The sequence below is a fragment of the Musca autumnalis genome, unplaced genomic scaffold (assembly GCF_047663935.1).
Source record: "Musca autumnalis isolate F117 unplaced genomic scaffold, ASM4766393v1 scaffold_5, whole genome shotgun sequence".
Taxonomy (NCBI): Eukaryota; Metazoa; Arthropoda; class Insecta; order Diptera; family Muscidae; genus Musca; species Musca autumnalis.
Window position 1 is genome coordinate 1,663,883 of NW_027412088.1, and position 15,581 is coordinate 1,679,463.

Genomic DNA, 15,581 nt, shown 5'->3' on the forward strand with positions numbered 1-15,581 from the left:
GTACATATTTAAATCTACATAAACAACGTTGAGGTTGATTCTCTTTTGCTCACACTACTGAAATTAGCTTTGCTCGGGGTTTCTTAACCGGTATGATTACGCATTCAACTAGAGATTTATTTTATTTCGGCTGGGCATTTCTATTTAAATTTTGGAGTGCAGTGCCTTTTATTTGACGCAAGAACGGATGCTGTCGTCGTTGCCGCGTTATCAGTTCTGTCGAGATTACGGTGTTCTCTAGACATGACTTATGCGTGAAGTGTTCGAAATCAGTTTAGTTTGGATGACAATTCATTCCAGAACGCCAAATAACTGAAAGGAAATACGATATAACAACGATAAAAGCCAACAACATAATCTCTTCACTTTTCACAGTTATGTAATCAGTTTAAATATACGTAGTTTTTTTACAATTACAAGAGACGTTTAATAGTGATTACAACAACGGAAACAAAATAGGTATGTACTTAGTCGGCGGTGCTCAAAATGAAAACAATCGGACTCAAATCGAAATGAATTGATTGGCGTTTGATATTTAATGAAGAACAGTTGTGGTTTTATTTTCATTGAAGTGTTGAATAAAAATGTGATACCTATACAGTATTTCAACACACTTGATCAAATATATACAATTATATACGAGAACCCGCGATAGTAAAAAGGGAATAAAAACCTAATATGTATTGTGGTACTCTATATCTTGTAGTGAAATTCTACAACTAGTTGGAGACAGAACTTTTAAGTATACGTAACTTTAATTGTTACCGAATATTATCGATACGTTGGCGACAAAATTCAAGTCGTCGCTAAGACTTGCCGAGAGCAAGATTACGGCAAACTTTAACCAAAGACGACATCAAAATATGAAGATAGGAAAACTCAATTGTTAAAAGTTTTTAATAGATGGTGATACACTCTGATCGTAACATATTGGTTGGATGGATGTGTTGGACTTCGCTAGATATAACTTTTTTAATTATTTTTTTTTATGTTTATAGCGATATTATGTTTTCCGTGGACAAGTCCATGTTTCCTGACATAGTGGTCCAAACTGTATACGATGACCCACTGAAATGACTAGGGGGCGCGATATCTATTGAAAAGATATGACTCCCAAAATTAGATCCACTTCCGTAATGGACTATGTCGGTCCATTCCTTTAAGTACCTCCTCCGCAACACTTTTGATCTGTCCGTAGATGCAAGTTTTGATTCACATAACTCTGTTGGCAAAGCCGACTTATACATCTTTCACACTTAAACCACTATAACAAAGTCATTTGTTAACCGATTTTAAACAGTTATGGCTTGATCGAAAGATACTATCTTCCCCTTTTAAGGAAAATATAAATTTTAAAAATCCGATGAGAAAAATGAAAAATCCGTTATAAAATGAAAAAACGAAGAGACCCAAAGAAAACAAATGTACTTTTGTCTTCCACGGACTCCCACATAACATAATTTATGCATCAGAACCCCTGTAAATTTTCACTGAAGCACAGTGTTATTAATCCAGATTTACATTAGATAATTTTGGAAATAAAAATAATTCAATCATAACCGTAGAGTTGTTGTAAGTCAAACCCTTGTCGCAGTATCAATAAAGGGAAGTTGGCAAAAAAATTAAATAGGAAGTTTATGTAAACACAAAAAAGTGCAAAGGTCAAATTTCCATCGCTTTACCTTTGTATCAAAATATCTGTTGCAGAACCTGCAGGAATATATAAATTTTAACTGAGATAACAATTTTTCATTTATGTTATCGAAAAAATGTTAAAAAATTATTCTTGCAGTTCTGGAACATATCAAATATTAGTTAACTAAACACTTTGTACGATTTATAAATCCGTACATATGTGCATATGTATCTGTTCCCCCCACCACTAATTGGTAATGCCTGATAATATCTTTGTGTGATAAATAAAAAGGGCCATAAAATGTACAATCACAATAAATAATGCTTATAAGGGTAATAATTCTGATCGAACCTTTGAGTGTTTTTGAATCGATAAAAATCAAACACCATGGAAGGAATCGAAAAATGACCGCTAACCTTATCAATTATTTCGCTATGATTTGTAATGTTGGGAACCCTGATTATATTATGTTTTCAAAACGAAGCCGGTAGATTTGCAATATTTGCATATTGCTACCATTATATTTTATACAGGCGAAAGGATTGTTTACTTATTTCATTATCTGTTACGAAGTAACTTTGTTCATTATCTTTTGGTTTTATGTACGGACACTAAGCCCAGCTTTTTGTATTGTCTTCGCCTTGTCCTTCTAAAGATTAATAGCCTGTTTCACTAAGACGATTCGAATACGAATTCGTTCGAACAATTAAGGGCTGTTTACACCATCTATCAATGTCATATGAGCTGCCATTTCTTTCACCCATTCGACATTCTCTATGTTTGTCAAAATTGACGTCATCCATACATTATTCAATTTGTGCGTTCATACCTGCAAGTGTTATTTTCGTATGACATAACCTAAAAATGTAAAAACAGCTGTTTTTGTCATTATTTACATTTATTGTTGAGTTGCAATTTTGCGCAAATTTTAATTTTGGTTGAAGGAAACTGAATTGGTAGAATTGGTGTTGGGAGTTATAGAGGCATTCATGTTTTTGCCACCAAACAATCATTTCAAAGACTGCTTCTTTCGATCAATCTATCTAAAAATAACATTGTAAACGCCATTTTTTACTTTACTGAATATTTAAATATAAATACCTTTCCATTTTCTTTTTAAAAGATTTTGTTTTTCATTTTTTGTTTGAGAATGTCAGAAAACAGCTGATAAATTTATGTTTACATACGAGAATGACGTATCAAATAGAGCGCTCCCTAAATGAAAAAATTACATATGAGTTGCCAAATCATTTTGATAGATGAAAATTTTCATAGTGGTTACACTATGTGTACAACATTCGCAGGTAGAAAATTTGGCATCTCATACGACATTGATAGATGGTGTAAACAACCCTTTACCAAACTTCTGTTGTTTGACAAATATTTAATCATTTTTTGCTTTCAATCAAATAAAAATGTTATACAACAAAATGAGTTTGATAGTAATTCGAACGAATTTGAATTCGAATCGTCTTAGAGAAACAGACTATATGATATTAAAATGTTGACTTTGGTGACTGAAGAGAGGCGAACACAAATAGCGTATTCATAGACTAACCTTCCAGGTTAGTGCTTGCGTACCAAGCATACTCGACTTCGAAAATAGTTTATATTGTTTCCTAACAAATTAATTGAGATTTTGTATATTTTTTGCATCAACGAGAACTTTACAGGAAAACTTTGCCAAACCGATAAAAACGTTAATTAACAAAAATGATCAGTATGTTAGCGAACAAAATAAAGTTGTCGCTAAGTCCTATCGGTACCAAAGTGTTGTCAACTTTTATTTGTACTATTCGTTCATAATTTTTTGTCGGTAAGCATATTTTCGAAATACGCTTACCGATGTGATGGTGTGTCAATAATTTGCCATTCTGCTTTCGCAGTTGAAGTAAAATGGTTAAGGCAAAAGAATTGTACATTTATTCAGTACACCCTAATATATGCTGTGTTCTGCATTTATGATATTAATGCGCTGTGGGATAAAAACAATCAGTATATGGCAATCGAGCTTTTTTTGATAACAATCTCAACATTGAGTAATTTGATTTTGTCCAAGAGTCAATTTCTTGGCAAATCGAAAAATTTTGATTTAGTCTGATGACAGAGCGATTGTCAGCAACACCAAGTATCGCAAAATGGATAAGGATAAGGAGAGACTTGTTAGTTTGAATAAGAAAAAACCCATTATTGCAAAGTAAAAAAAAAAACAATAAATTGTCATTATTTCATAGGCATCCTACGTTATCTCAGGGGATACGGATATCGACGACATGTCATCGACAGGAAAGAAACGGTTGGAATGGTATTACGCTCCTGCGTTTTTACTCTTCTGGTTTGTGTTGCTAGTGGCAGTGGTTATACCAGTATTCTTCCACCTACCCGAGGGATTTCGTGTAGAAGATGAGCACACCAAACCGGGAGCATTTATAGCAGAACGTGCCGAAAGAATTCTCTTTGATTTTGAAATGATTGGACCAAAAGTTGTTGGCAGCTTTGCAAATGAAAATCGTACCGTCCAGCTGTTGCTCGACGAAGTAGAACTTATTCGACGAAGCATGCATCATGATTTGTATGAACTCGAAGTGGATCTCCAGGTTGTTTCAGGTGCCTATATGCATTGGACGATGATCAATATGTATCAGGGCTTACAGAATTTTGTAGTAAAATTGAGTAGTAAAAATTCTACATCGCAAAATTATCTTCTGATTAACAGTCACTTTGATACTAAACCTGGTAGTCCTGGTAAGTTTTATTTTTGTAAGATGAGCGAAATATTCGCTATAAATGATCTTTATGTGTTCGCTTTTTAGGAAGTGGCGATGACGGTGCTATGGTAGTTGTTATGTTGGAAGTTTTGCGTGTTTTAGCCACATCACGTGAAACATTCACACACCCAATTGTTTTCTTGTTCAATGGAGCAGAGGAAAATCCACTCCAAGCATCCCATGGTTTTATAACTCAACACAAATGGGCTAAAAACTGCAGGTATGTATCAGTTTCGTAATAATCATCCGAAAGACCAGTTTAAAGTACATCGGACAATTTTACTTGTGACAATTGCCATTTTGTAAGAACATTTCCCCATACTCTCTAATTGTCTAATGTAAATCATGTCTATTTTTCCTGACTGTTAATTTTAAAATATCTTTTATAGAGCTTTAATCAATCTTGATTCTGCTGGAAGTGGTCATAAGGAAATTCTTTTCCAATCTGGTCCAAATCACCCATGGTTAATGAAGGTATGTTGTGTTTATTATATTTTTATACCAACAGCTTTTAGGCTAGAAAGGGTACCCAGCAAAAATACTCATTATAAAACACCCTACTAAACCATTATTTTAACAAGGGCATGTCGCGGGAAGTAAGTAGTTATTTTGTTACTACTTACTACTTATTTCGCTCGACATGCCCTTGTTAAAATAATGGGTTAGTAGGGGGTTTTGTAATGAGTATTTTTGCTGGGTATATACACTTTGCTACGACCAAAAATGTGCCTCATCGAAATAATTTTTTTAGACCCTAAGTATGTTTTGATGAAATTAGTTTAAATTAATATAAATCGGGTTCGAATATGGACTATATCGGTCCACTACTTCGGGTACCTCCCACACAAAATTCAGATAAAGTGAATTTTAAGAGCTCCTCACGGATCTTTTTGAATTTTTCAGTAGGTTGTCCTTGCGGCTTTCTTTACGACGGTACATTTTTTTCCTGAGATATTGGCCTAAAAGCTCCAAGAAACCCTGACGTCACCAACCAAAATGGCAAATCCGTAAGATAATTCTCGCAGGGAGTTTCTGATTGGTGCAGACTTAGCACATCGTTTCATTTCATCCAGTCATGTATCAGGTTGGAATATGGACTATAACGGTCCGCTCCTTCGGGTACCTCCCACACAAAATTCGGAAAAAGTGAAGTTTAAGAGCTCCTCTCGCATCGTTTAAATCCTATTTACAGTAGCGGCCTCATTTACAACGGTAAAATTTTTTTCCGGAGTAAGTCAATACTTCTTGAGATAATGGCCCAAATGGCTATTGTGCAAAAGAACTCAAAAATATTTTCATCAATCTCTTCCAAACTTTCTTTAACGTAATTTAATATTTCAAGTCCTATATGAAGAAGTTTGGTTGCTAAAAATGTTTGGTACATGTCAATGATTTGGTATAGCCCCATATTACGATACGTACAGATTTTAAATCAAACTCGTGATGCAAAATCAATATATTTTATATACGGCATAAATGTTGTGTTGTGTTCGGTTTGTTTTTTTTTTTTTTTGTTTTTGTTTGGTCAGTATATCTCCGTCAGCACAGCTGACTGATACTTTCTTACTTGTTCGTAATCACAAGGGATGTCTAAAATTACGTTTTGATGTGCGATTATGAAAGTAAAAACAAGTTATTAAGATCTATAGCCGGAAGAGAACTACTTCTGAAAATTCATTCAAATATGGTACAAGACTCCATTGTATATCTGTCTATCTAATTTATTTATCTTATTTTACGCAGCTATCAGAACTAATTTCAATGTTGTAATATCATAAAAATAATAATGAACAAATGTAAATGAGGAAATATTAGAAAAGATGTGAACAAATGATCATTTTTGCTATATCTCAGGTATTTGAAAATCTACATAAACGTAATTTTCTTTCATACTTCCGATATTTTTCCGCGAATATGCTGACTGAAGTAAGGATATACGTAAGTGGAAAATTAAATATTGCCCTTGTGGTATAAAAAACTGCAATTTTCTTCAAATATAATAATCAGATAAAGGCAACGCTTTTTCACTAAACGAAGGGCTAATGAATTTGTGCAAAAACAAAAAAATCAGATTTAGTCTGATATAAGGAAAATGTAGTCCGGTAATTTTCTCAGCTTTGAAATGAAAGACTATTTTTTGTATAAATAAGAGCTATCCGAATTGAAAATGATTCTAGGTACATCACAATGCCTCGTTTTAAATAGCACAATTAGTTATTAGTCTCCTCATTAAAATACTTTATTTTTCTTGATCATAAAAAAAACCTACATCAATGACCATTTATCGTAGATTTTCAAAACATTGTAAAAATATAAAAATGTCCACAATTAGCAATTGTAAAACATTCGCATTCCCAGCAACAAGGCTAACATTTTCGATAGAACAACAAATATAATTGCGATAAATTTCCAAAAACAAAAAAAATATTTATGTTTATTACGAAGCGATATCAGAATATCACCGCCATAAATCGATAAGATACATACAACTCGAGCAAACAAATAACAAACAATTTTGATTCAGAAATTCAGAAAAGCGCATTTTTGATTTTGCACGTGTTACATTAGAGCTTTTTGCAGGGTTATCCGGTTTATTTCACTTATGTATGTATATGTAATGGAATTGACAATTTAAATCACTGATGGCCTAACTTTGCAAAGACACTATTTCGTGTGAGCAAACACATTCAGATGTATTTTGTGGTTGTTTAATGCAAGATGAATGGTGGTATTGTAAAGTGAGGACATCATCAATGATTTAAATTCAGTACAATGAAAATTATAAATCTCATGCGAAAAGTGAACTAAATTGTGGCCAGTTTCCCAATAAAACCTGGCCAAAAATCGAAAAAAAATTATAAATTTACACTAAATACTTTTAAAGGGTCCGCAGCTTGTAGTTATTAAAGAAATAAATATATTTTTGCCACTAATTTCGTTTAGAAGCCGGCCAAAGGAACCTTCGTTGGAAATTTATCCGCAACGTTTCTTGATGTATTCAAAAATAATAACAGTTTAAATATTTATTTTTGATAATTTTATAGAAAGGCATATGAAATGCGTTTAAAATGTTTAGTGTTGCCAATAAAGTGTGCGTTTTTTAACAATTGATGTTAGGGCTATAAATGATGATTTTTTCGTTTTCAACTATCACAGAAATGATCTGTTCCAGAACTGCAAGAATCTACTAATATTTACTATTTTTCCGATACCATAAAGGAAAAAATGTTATGGTAGTAAAAAATAGTAGATTCTTGCAGGTTCTGGAACAGAGCATAAATTAGCAAAATAGTTGCGATTTCTGCTGAGTCCCGCCATTTAATGTACATACACTCCGGTTCATCTGAATAGAACCAACCAATTTTGCCTACAAATACCGTTATATCTAACAATAGGAGAGAAATTGAAAATTATATTTTTGTGAACATTTAGAGTATATATAGTAGCCGATATTTTCATTGCCTAACATGTTTCACATATGCGTTATAACGGTACTTTTTACTCGCTTTATGAAAAAATTTTGCAAAATATTGACATGTTTTATCTGATGCGGAAAACTTTTACAAAAAACTACTTATAATTAAAAATAAAGGCCGTGAGGGTCAATTGCCAACAAATATTGGGCAAAAAATTGTATTAGGACCTTGCAATATGATGAAAATCGATAGAAACCATTTACAAAGTCAAATTGGGTTCAATATTTTCAATACTACAACAAAAGTACAAAGAAGTCACATTTGATAGCATTATAAATTTCTTTTTAAATTTCGGCCTTTAAAATGCAATGATTGATATTTTATCTGAGGAACGTGAATGGAAATCGATGGGTTCCACGCAGTTTCGTTGGCTGTGGACATCTTGAAACCCGAATGTTTTCGGCATTCACTGTATATATGTATTTTTGATTAGGGTAAAATTCTTAGTCGATTTATGCATGTCCGTCTGTAGTAATCACCAAAATTGAGATAGGACACTGAAATTTTGGAAAGATGCGTTTGTTGTTTGCATGCATGTCAAGATGGACGAAGATATCGACCCATATTTTGGTATAGCCCCGATATAACGGTTCCGGTAATTTTAAGGAATTCTGCTGTTTTTGGCTAAATTTTCAGTCCAAATTAGCTATGATTTCAGGTTTATTTGAGGTTCCAAAAAACTTATCCACCAAAAATTGTGGACATAGGTCTACGTATTGATCAAAAGTGTGACCGCCAAAAGTTGTGGACATAGGTCAAGGTTTTGGAATAGGTCTTATAAATTGGTACCAGCTGATTTAATGTTCTTGGGTGTCATTTGGGTTCGAAGTGGTTAAAAAACTTATTCACCATAAATAGCGGATACATGCCCACGATTCGGTGGCTCCATATAGCGACACCACCGAATTTAGTTTTTTTTTTTAATTTTGATCGAAACTTTCGGACACAATTGGATGTCATTTGATATTTATAGTTCCCAATGGTCAAAAAACTAATTATTTCATATCAGTTCAGAATATTTCATGGTGTAGGGTATAACAAGTCCGACCCGGCATAAACTAAAGTTTTTTTTATTCTATTTTATTATCTTATTTACATTTTCATTTCCTGCCATATTTTATTTTTTAATCCCTACTTTCTAATTACTATTTTTTAATCAGAACTAAAAATTATCAGGTTTTGTTTATAAAAAATATGTTTGGGATTTTGTGGATAGAATAATGCTAAATTAAAAATTAAAAAAATTCTAAAAAGAAATTTTGCAGCTAAATACAAAAAAATGCTAAATTTAGCTGCAAAAATGATAAAATTGTCACACTGGTAGAAAAGGTGAAAACTTACTCACCCCCAAAATGTTTTTGTATTCGTCCCTGCATTTGTAATGTGATGTATTGAATGAATACCATACCAGGAAAATCAGTCTCACACCATTAGGTTGCCAACTCCGTATTTAACTGCATTTTTTGTAAACATTATTGGGGTTATTCTGAACGAAAATTCCCCGTGAATTTTCTCACTTTCTCCCTTAAGTTGAAACGGCGGAAAGACAAAAACTCACGGGGAATTTATAACCCCCTATATGAAATTTCTTTACCGTGGGACGCGGTACACTCCAGCGGTAATCGTAACCGAAAAACGTATTTTCATTTTATTGCTCCTGATGGTATTCCGTCCATATTTATTTTCATGCACACCATTTCAAATGATTGTTAGCGAAGACTGACTTCGTCAACAATTTTATTTTCCGAATCAGTAGACCTTTTTTGTTAATCATTCTGGTAATTTGTCAGCCCATTATCTGCTCCGAGCCGTTCAGTTGAATAGAAAATGTTACTATGCCAATATAAATTTCCTGAGATTAACTTAATACCCATTACCCAGATCAACAATGCAACTATCGATGTTTAATTTGATTCCGTACTTTTTTTGTCGTAAAACTAGCAGAAAAGCAGACTGTCAAAATTTTCTTTTCAATAGAAATTTATTACAAATGTAGGGGAACGGAAAAATGGCAAAACTATCTAACCAAAATGTCAAAATCAACGTATCAGCCAATCAGATGCTAGTTTCTACTCACCCAAATCTGTGTGGTAGAAAATAGCAGAAGAGAACTCCATTTTTGTTTAGAGGTGTAAATTTTTTACTTTTTGGAATACGCATGAGGCTTAAATAATATGAAAAATTAAATCAGGTCTCAATCCATTAATTTTTATATGGTGTATTAGGGTTATAATTTTTTTGCATGTATCAAAAATACCACAATATTTCTGTGAAAAATATTAAGATTTTAATTTTTTATAACAACAGAAAATTGTTCTTCAATAAGCTATTTTTATTGACATTAAATATAATCTTTAATATCGGACCATTCCACATCAGTCTAATACAAAATATTCGCCAAATCGTGATATTTTAAAATTTTATAAAGAAAAAATAATCGGAAGTCTTTTGAAGCTGTAACTTTTTCATCGAATCGACCTAAAAACACGTTTTCCTCAACTGGAAAATATTTCTCAAATAGTACTGGTGGCATCTTTTATTTAGTGGCAGCCCCCCTAATAGACATTTATGGGAGTTGGCCCAAAGTGGAATGTATGCATTTTTATAGTTGTAGCGGCGGAAACTCCCTGCAAACGTTGTGTGGATAAAATTAAAGGCAGTTTTCTTCTATTAAAAAAATATATGTTGATGCTTATGCTTCTATGCGGCAAGTGAAATCATAAAATTGTTTTACATTTTGGTTTTCTTTAAAGGGCAAGTGAAACAAATAGAATTTTTTTTTTTCAAAAGTTTAATTTATAGTGTGGAATTCATTTACTTAAAAACTATATTGTGGAACGGAGTTCAACACCTAATGTGTATTTATGTTTTGATTTCTTTCTTTGATTTGCCAGTATTACAGCAAATATGCTAAGAGACCGTATGCCACATCCATTGGTGAGGAACTCTTTCAAGCGAATATAATACCATCAGACACTGATTTTCGTATATTCCGTGATTATGGGCATTTACCTGGTAAGTACTAGCAAATATGAAACATTCCTTATTATTATGTAAATCATGCCATATATAAAGGACTAATATCTGGGGCCTAATTACGGCATTCGATTCGATCGAGTATTTGCTCGTGAATGAAAAAATCGAACTATGAAAACCTATGTGTTTCTAAAGAACATTAAGAAGGTAGATGGTTAAAAATGTGTTTATTTTAAAGCAAAAAACTAAAAAACAAATTAATTATGAAATAATTTAAATATTTTTTGAAATCGTTGAATTATACTTTGGGTAATAATTTCAGAAAGATGTTGTGATAGAAAAATGTACTAAATGATTTATTTTTCTAAAACTTCTTGATATTGTTGTAACAAATTGCTAATGCATCTACCTTAGTAAATGTACGGTTGGTGGTGCGAATAGGTTTTTATAGTTCGATTTTTTCATTCACGAGCAAATACTCGATCGAATCGAATGTCGTAATTAGGCCCCTGATCTTAGACATAGGGAATCTACAATACAACTTTTATATCATTACATATTACTCTAATTTCATGAAGTGTTTCATTATTGGATTAGCTTTTGCTAGCACTCTCCGTCTTCTATAGGGTCCTCATTGTTGTTCAGAAAAATATGTGTTGGTCTGATAGATCATAAGGCCTTTTTATTTATATAATATAAATCACCCTTATTACGGTTGGCGTTGTCGTATCCAAAATTGCAAGCTGACGTGTCGTAACGTCTAATTGGTATTATGTATGTTTTTGAACAAAAAAGCAAAAATTTCAATTTTTAAAGAATTCTTTTGGTAACAAACATAATTAGAATTATTAGTAGATCATTTTTAAACTTTTAATTTAGAAGAAAAACTAACCCTATAGTTTTTACAATCAAAATAAGTGTTTGGCGTAGACGTTTTTGTGGTCGTTGGCGTAGTCGTTGTCGTAGGGATATTTTTTGGTACCACGTAACATTTACGACAACGACAATTTTTTCTCATACAAAATTTAAAAAATATATATTTTTTAATTGTAAAACAATTCGTTTGAAATCATCTTTTGAGCAAGAACTAAGAAATTTACATTGCATCAATCGTTATATGAGTACTCTAACAAATTTTCAATAGAAAGTTTGTCATCTGATAAAGACACGAAATTTATCTTATGCAAATGAATCAAAGCAGTAAAATTTGTATTTATTATCGTTATTTTCCAATATATTTTAACAATCATTGCCAAAAAATTCTTTTGAAATTAATTTGTTTTTATTTTTATATGCTGTCGTTTACAAAATCGGTCACGACTCTTTCCTCGTATTTCAACGCCATACGTAATACCAATTTGTCGTGTTACGCCATACGTAATACCGATTTGTCGTATCAAAAAAAAATAAATGTTGTATTTAAACCAAGAAATGCGTTCTGGGAATTACAAATGTATTTCTTTCGATTTTTTAAGGACATAAAATGCTTTAAAAGACAAAAAATGTCGTTGTATATAATTTTTCATCATATAAAAATGTATCTTACGACTACGCCTACGACAACGTCTACGTCACTTGAACGTCTACGACTACGCCAACCGTAATAAGGGTGAATAACTCTTTTCATAGATTACTATAAGTCTTCTTTTGTTATAGTTTGAATATTTCGAACAGATTTATAGCTGTCCGGTTAACTTAAAGTTAAAAGAGATCACTAATTTTCACTAATCCTACGGCAGCGGTTTCTTTCGTACCGGATTGACCTGGAATCACACAACATCATCGTTCCGGCCAGCGGCTGCCACCTCAGTATACATATGTTTGTATTTGTTTCGTTTTTCTGTGTTGGGAGCAGCATCTCCGAATTCTTTTGGTCCGTGCCGGGACGAGGATACCCCAGGACCAATATATTTGTGCTCGGTTTGCCACATCCGCATCTTCACCCACATGCAACCTTCGGTGAGATCCTGCCGAGGATGAACCACCACAGTTTACAATGGATGATGTTGCGAATGCCATCAGGAACGCTAAATCATCCAAAGCGTTGAGCCCTAATCGAATCTCCATGGTAATGCTGAAGCAGCTGGATGAGCCAGGAGTGAAGTATCTCACTAAAGTTCTCAACTTATCGCTAGCCACCCTCATTGTTCCCGAAGTCTGGAAAATGGGCAGGGTGGTCCGGCTACGGAAGCCAGCAAAAGTGAATCCTACAGGCCGATTTCGCTTTTGTCTCCCGTAACAAGGACCCTTGAGGCCTTAGTCATCCCCAGTATCAGGAATAGCTATCAAGTTGCTGTTCATCAGCATGGATTCCGTAAGCAGCACAGCACGACAACAGCGCTGCACGCCATCTTCACATATATTTGTCAAGGACTCAACCAGAGACCGCCATGTGAAAGAACAGTGATGGTGGCGCTTGACTTATCAAAAGCCTTTGATAGAGTCAGGCACTCCACGCTGTTTGAGGATATTGAGCAGACAAACCTCCCGCCAAGCTTGAAACGTTGGATAGTCAACTATATGCGCGGACGCTAGTCGTACGTGGAATTCAGGAACAAGAAGTCCAAACCCCGTAGAGTGAAACAGGGAGTTCCCCAAGGTGGGGTGATATCTCCGGAACTGTTTAAGCTCTACCTTTCCTGTATTCCGGCCCCTCCAGACGGCATCGAGATCGTAACAAATGCGGATGATTGCACAATCCTGGCGTCAGGTACCTTTCCTGATGACCCTGTGCGAGACTCAACTCCTATTTAACCGATCTTACCGCCTGTTTTCATTCGAGGAATATGGAGATTCCCGCCACAAAATCTACAGTCACTCAGTTCACCACATGGACAGCGCAGTTTGGACGTGAGTTGAATGTCGCGGTCGACGGTAGCAGAATTCCGACCACAAACTGCCCCAAAGTTTTAGGGGTCACATTCGACACTACATTCAAGTCGTGCACACCCGCCTCAGCTATCTGCGACAAACTGAAAAGTAGGAACAAGGTCCTCGAGTCCCTAGCCGGCAGCACTTGGTGAGCAGATAAAGAAACCTTGTTGACCACATATAACGCGATAGGTCGCTCTGTGGTAAGCTATGCGGCTCCAATCTGGTCCCCGAGATTATGTGATACGAATTGGAAAAAGATTCAAACCTGAGAACAGCAACAGGGTGCCTCCTCAAGTCTTCAGTGGACCATCTACGTGAGGAGGCAAAGATTCTTCCAATAAAGCAACACAATGAGATGCTTTCGTTGCAATATTTCCTTGGATGTTACCGTGAGAGCCATCCCAATCACCATCTGGTGGGTAGGCCCGACACATTCAAGACCATCAGGAAGGATATCCACGCTCTAGAGGGAGAAGTCCAACGATACAATTTCATTCATACGGACACAGTTGCCAAGGCCTTAAGCAAATATAGTGTGAATAAAGTCCTCGGAGTACATCTATAGCAGCTGAGGAGTGTCAGCTGCCACGACAAACCAGAGTAGTTTTGGCTCAACTACGCTCGGGATATTGCAGTCGCCTAAATTCGTATTGGGCGGAAATCGATCGCGCCGTGCAAGACATCTGCCCAGTATGCGGCACGGGCCGGCACGACACAAAACACATTTTTAACTGCCCCGCCAAACCTACTCATCTAACTCCAGTGGATCTGTGGTTACATCCCATCTAAGCAGCTATTTTGCTGGAATTGGAGATAGACCCAGAGCCAGATTGAACAGAAGAACGAACACACAAACATAATAAAAAACACTGTTACAACAACATATAATATAATTATTCCACAAACATCCCAGGCGATACAAGGGAGACTTCTCTCATATCAATGAGTGCACCCCGATTCATATTAGATCAATGATATGGGTCCTACAGTTTATCGCCGAGTCCGAACGGCGTGTCCTAAGACACCACTTGTAGAGAAGTTTTACATGGCTGAACTACTCAGGAAATGTCGCCAACATTACTGAGGGGTGTTTTGCCACCGTTGAAAATTTGATGTTGCCTGGCCGGGGAATCAAACCTACGACCTTCTGCGTACAAGGCGGGCGTGCATACCATTGCACCACGGTGGCACCCCTGTTACAACAACTAATTTTCACAGAGAACCTACTTATCATTAACTTCTAATGTGAAACTTATAATTTAAAGTCCTCCAAATTGGTTTATTTTGCGTTTTCAAATACATCCAATAGTAAAAAATAGAGTTGGGTAATCTTGTTCCTAGTACCTTGTACTAGTTCCAAAACGCATCATGAAATATAACGTGTGATATTAAGTATACGTAGTTTGTTCAAAGAAAAAATGTGACCCATTGGAACTGCGAAGAGAACTATATAGTTCCTTTGGCACAACAAACATGTAAAAATGGTCCTTAGTGAATTGTTCTTTTCGTATACGGAAAAAGAATAAACATGCATTTTTATATTCATAAGACGACAATTAAAAAACTAATGATTTTTTTCATAATAAACTTTTTGATATGACGGAAATGCAATCTTCTTATACATACCTACCTGTTTTTCTTTTCATTATAAGGTTTGGACTTGGCACATACATACAATGGTTATGTATATCATACGAAATTTGACAAATTTAATGTAATTCCCAGAGGGACATTGCAGAACACAGGTGATAATATTCTTAGTCTTGCGAAAGCTTTTGCGAATGCACCTGAAATGGAAGAACCAGAGGTAAGGAAATGCATTGAACATTTATCTATTTATAGTTTTAATCG

At 34.7% G+C, this 15,581-nt stretch overlaps 1 protein-coding gene across 2 annotated transcripts in view; it reads left to right on the forward strand.

The window, feature by feature from the left end:
* Positions 1–15,581, forward strand: part of LOC141406785 (endoplasmic reticulum metallopeptidase 1-like) — a 17,585-nt gene continuing 2,004 nt past the window's right edge. The window contains exons 1-7 of one of the 2 annotated variants that reach the window (XM_073992816.1): positions 464–742; positions 3,523–3,798; positions 3,871–4,381; positions 4,450–4,624; positions 4,794–4,878; positions 10,775–10,895; positions 15,383–15,537. In XM_073992816.1, coding sequence (XP_073848917.1) covers positions 3,775–3,798; positions 3,871–4,381; positions 4,450–4,624; positions 4,794–4,878; positions 10,775–10,895; positions 15,383–15,537 — 1,071 coding nt within the window. In that variant the 5' untranslated portion in view covers positions 464–742; positions 3,523–3,774. The other variant, XM_073992817.1, reaches the window with a different exon arrangement.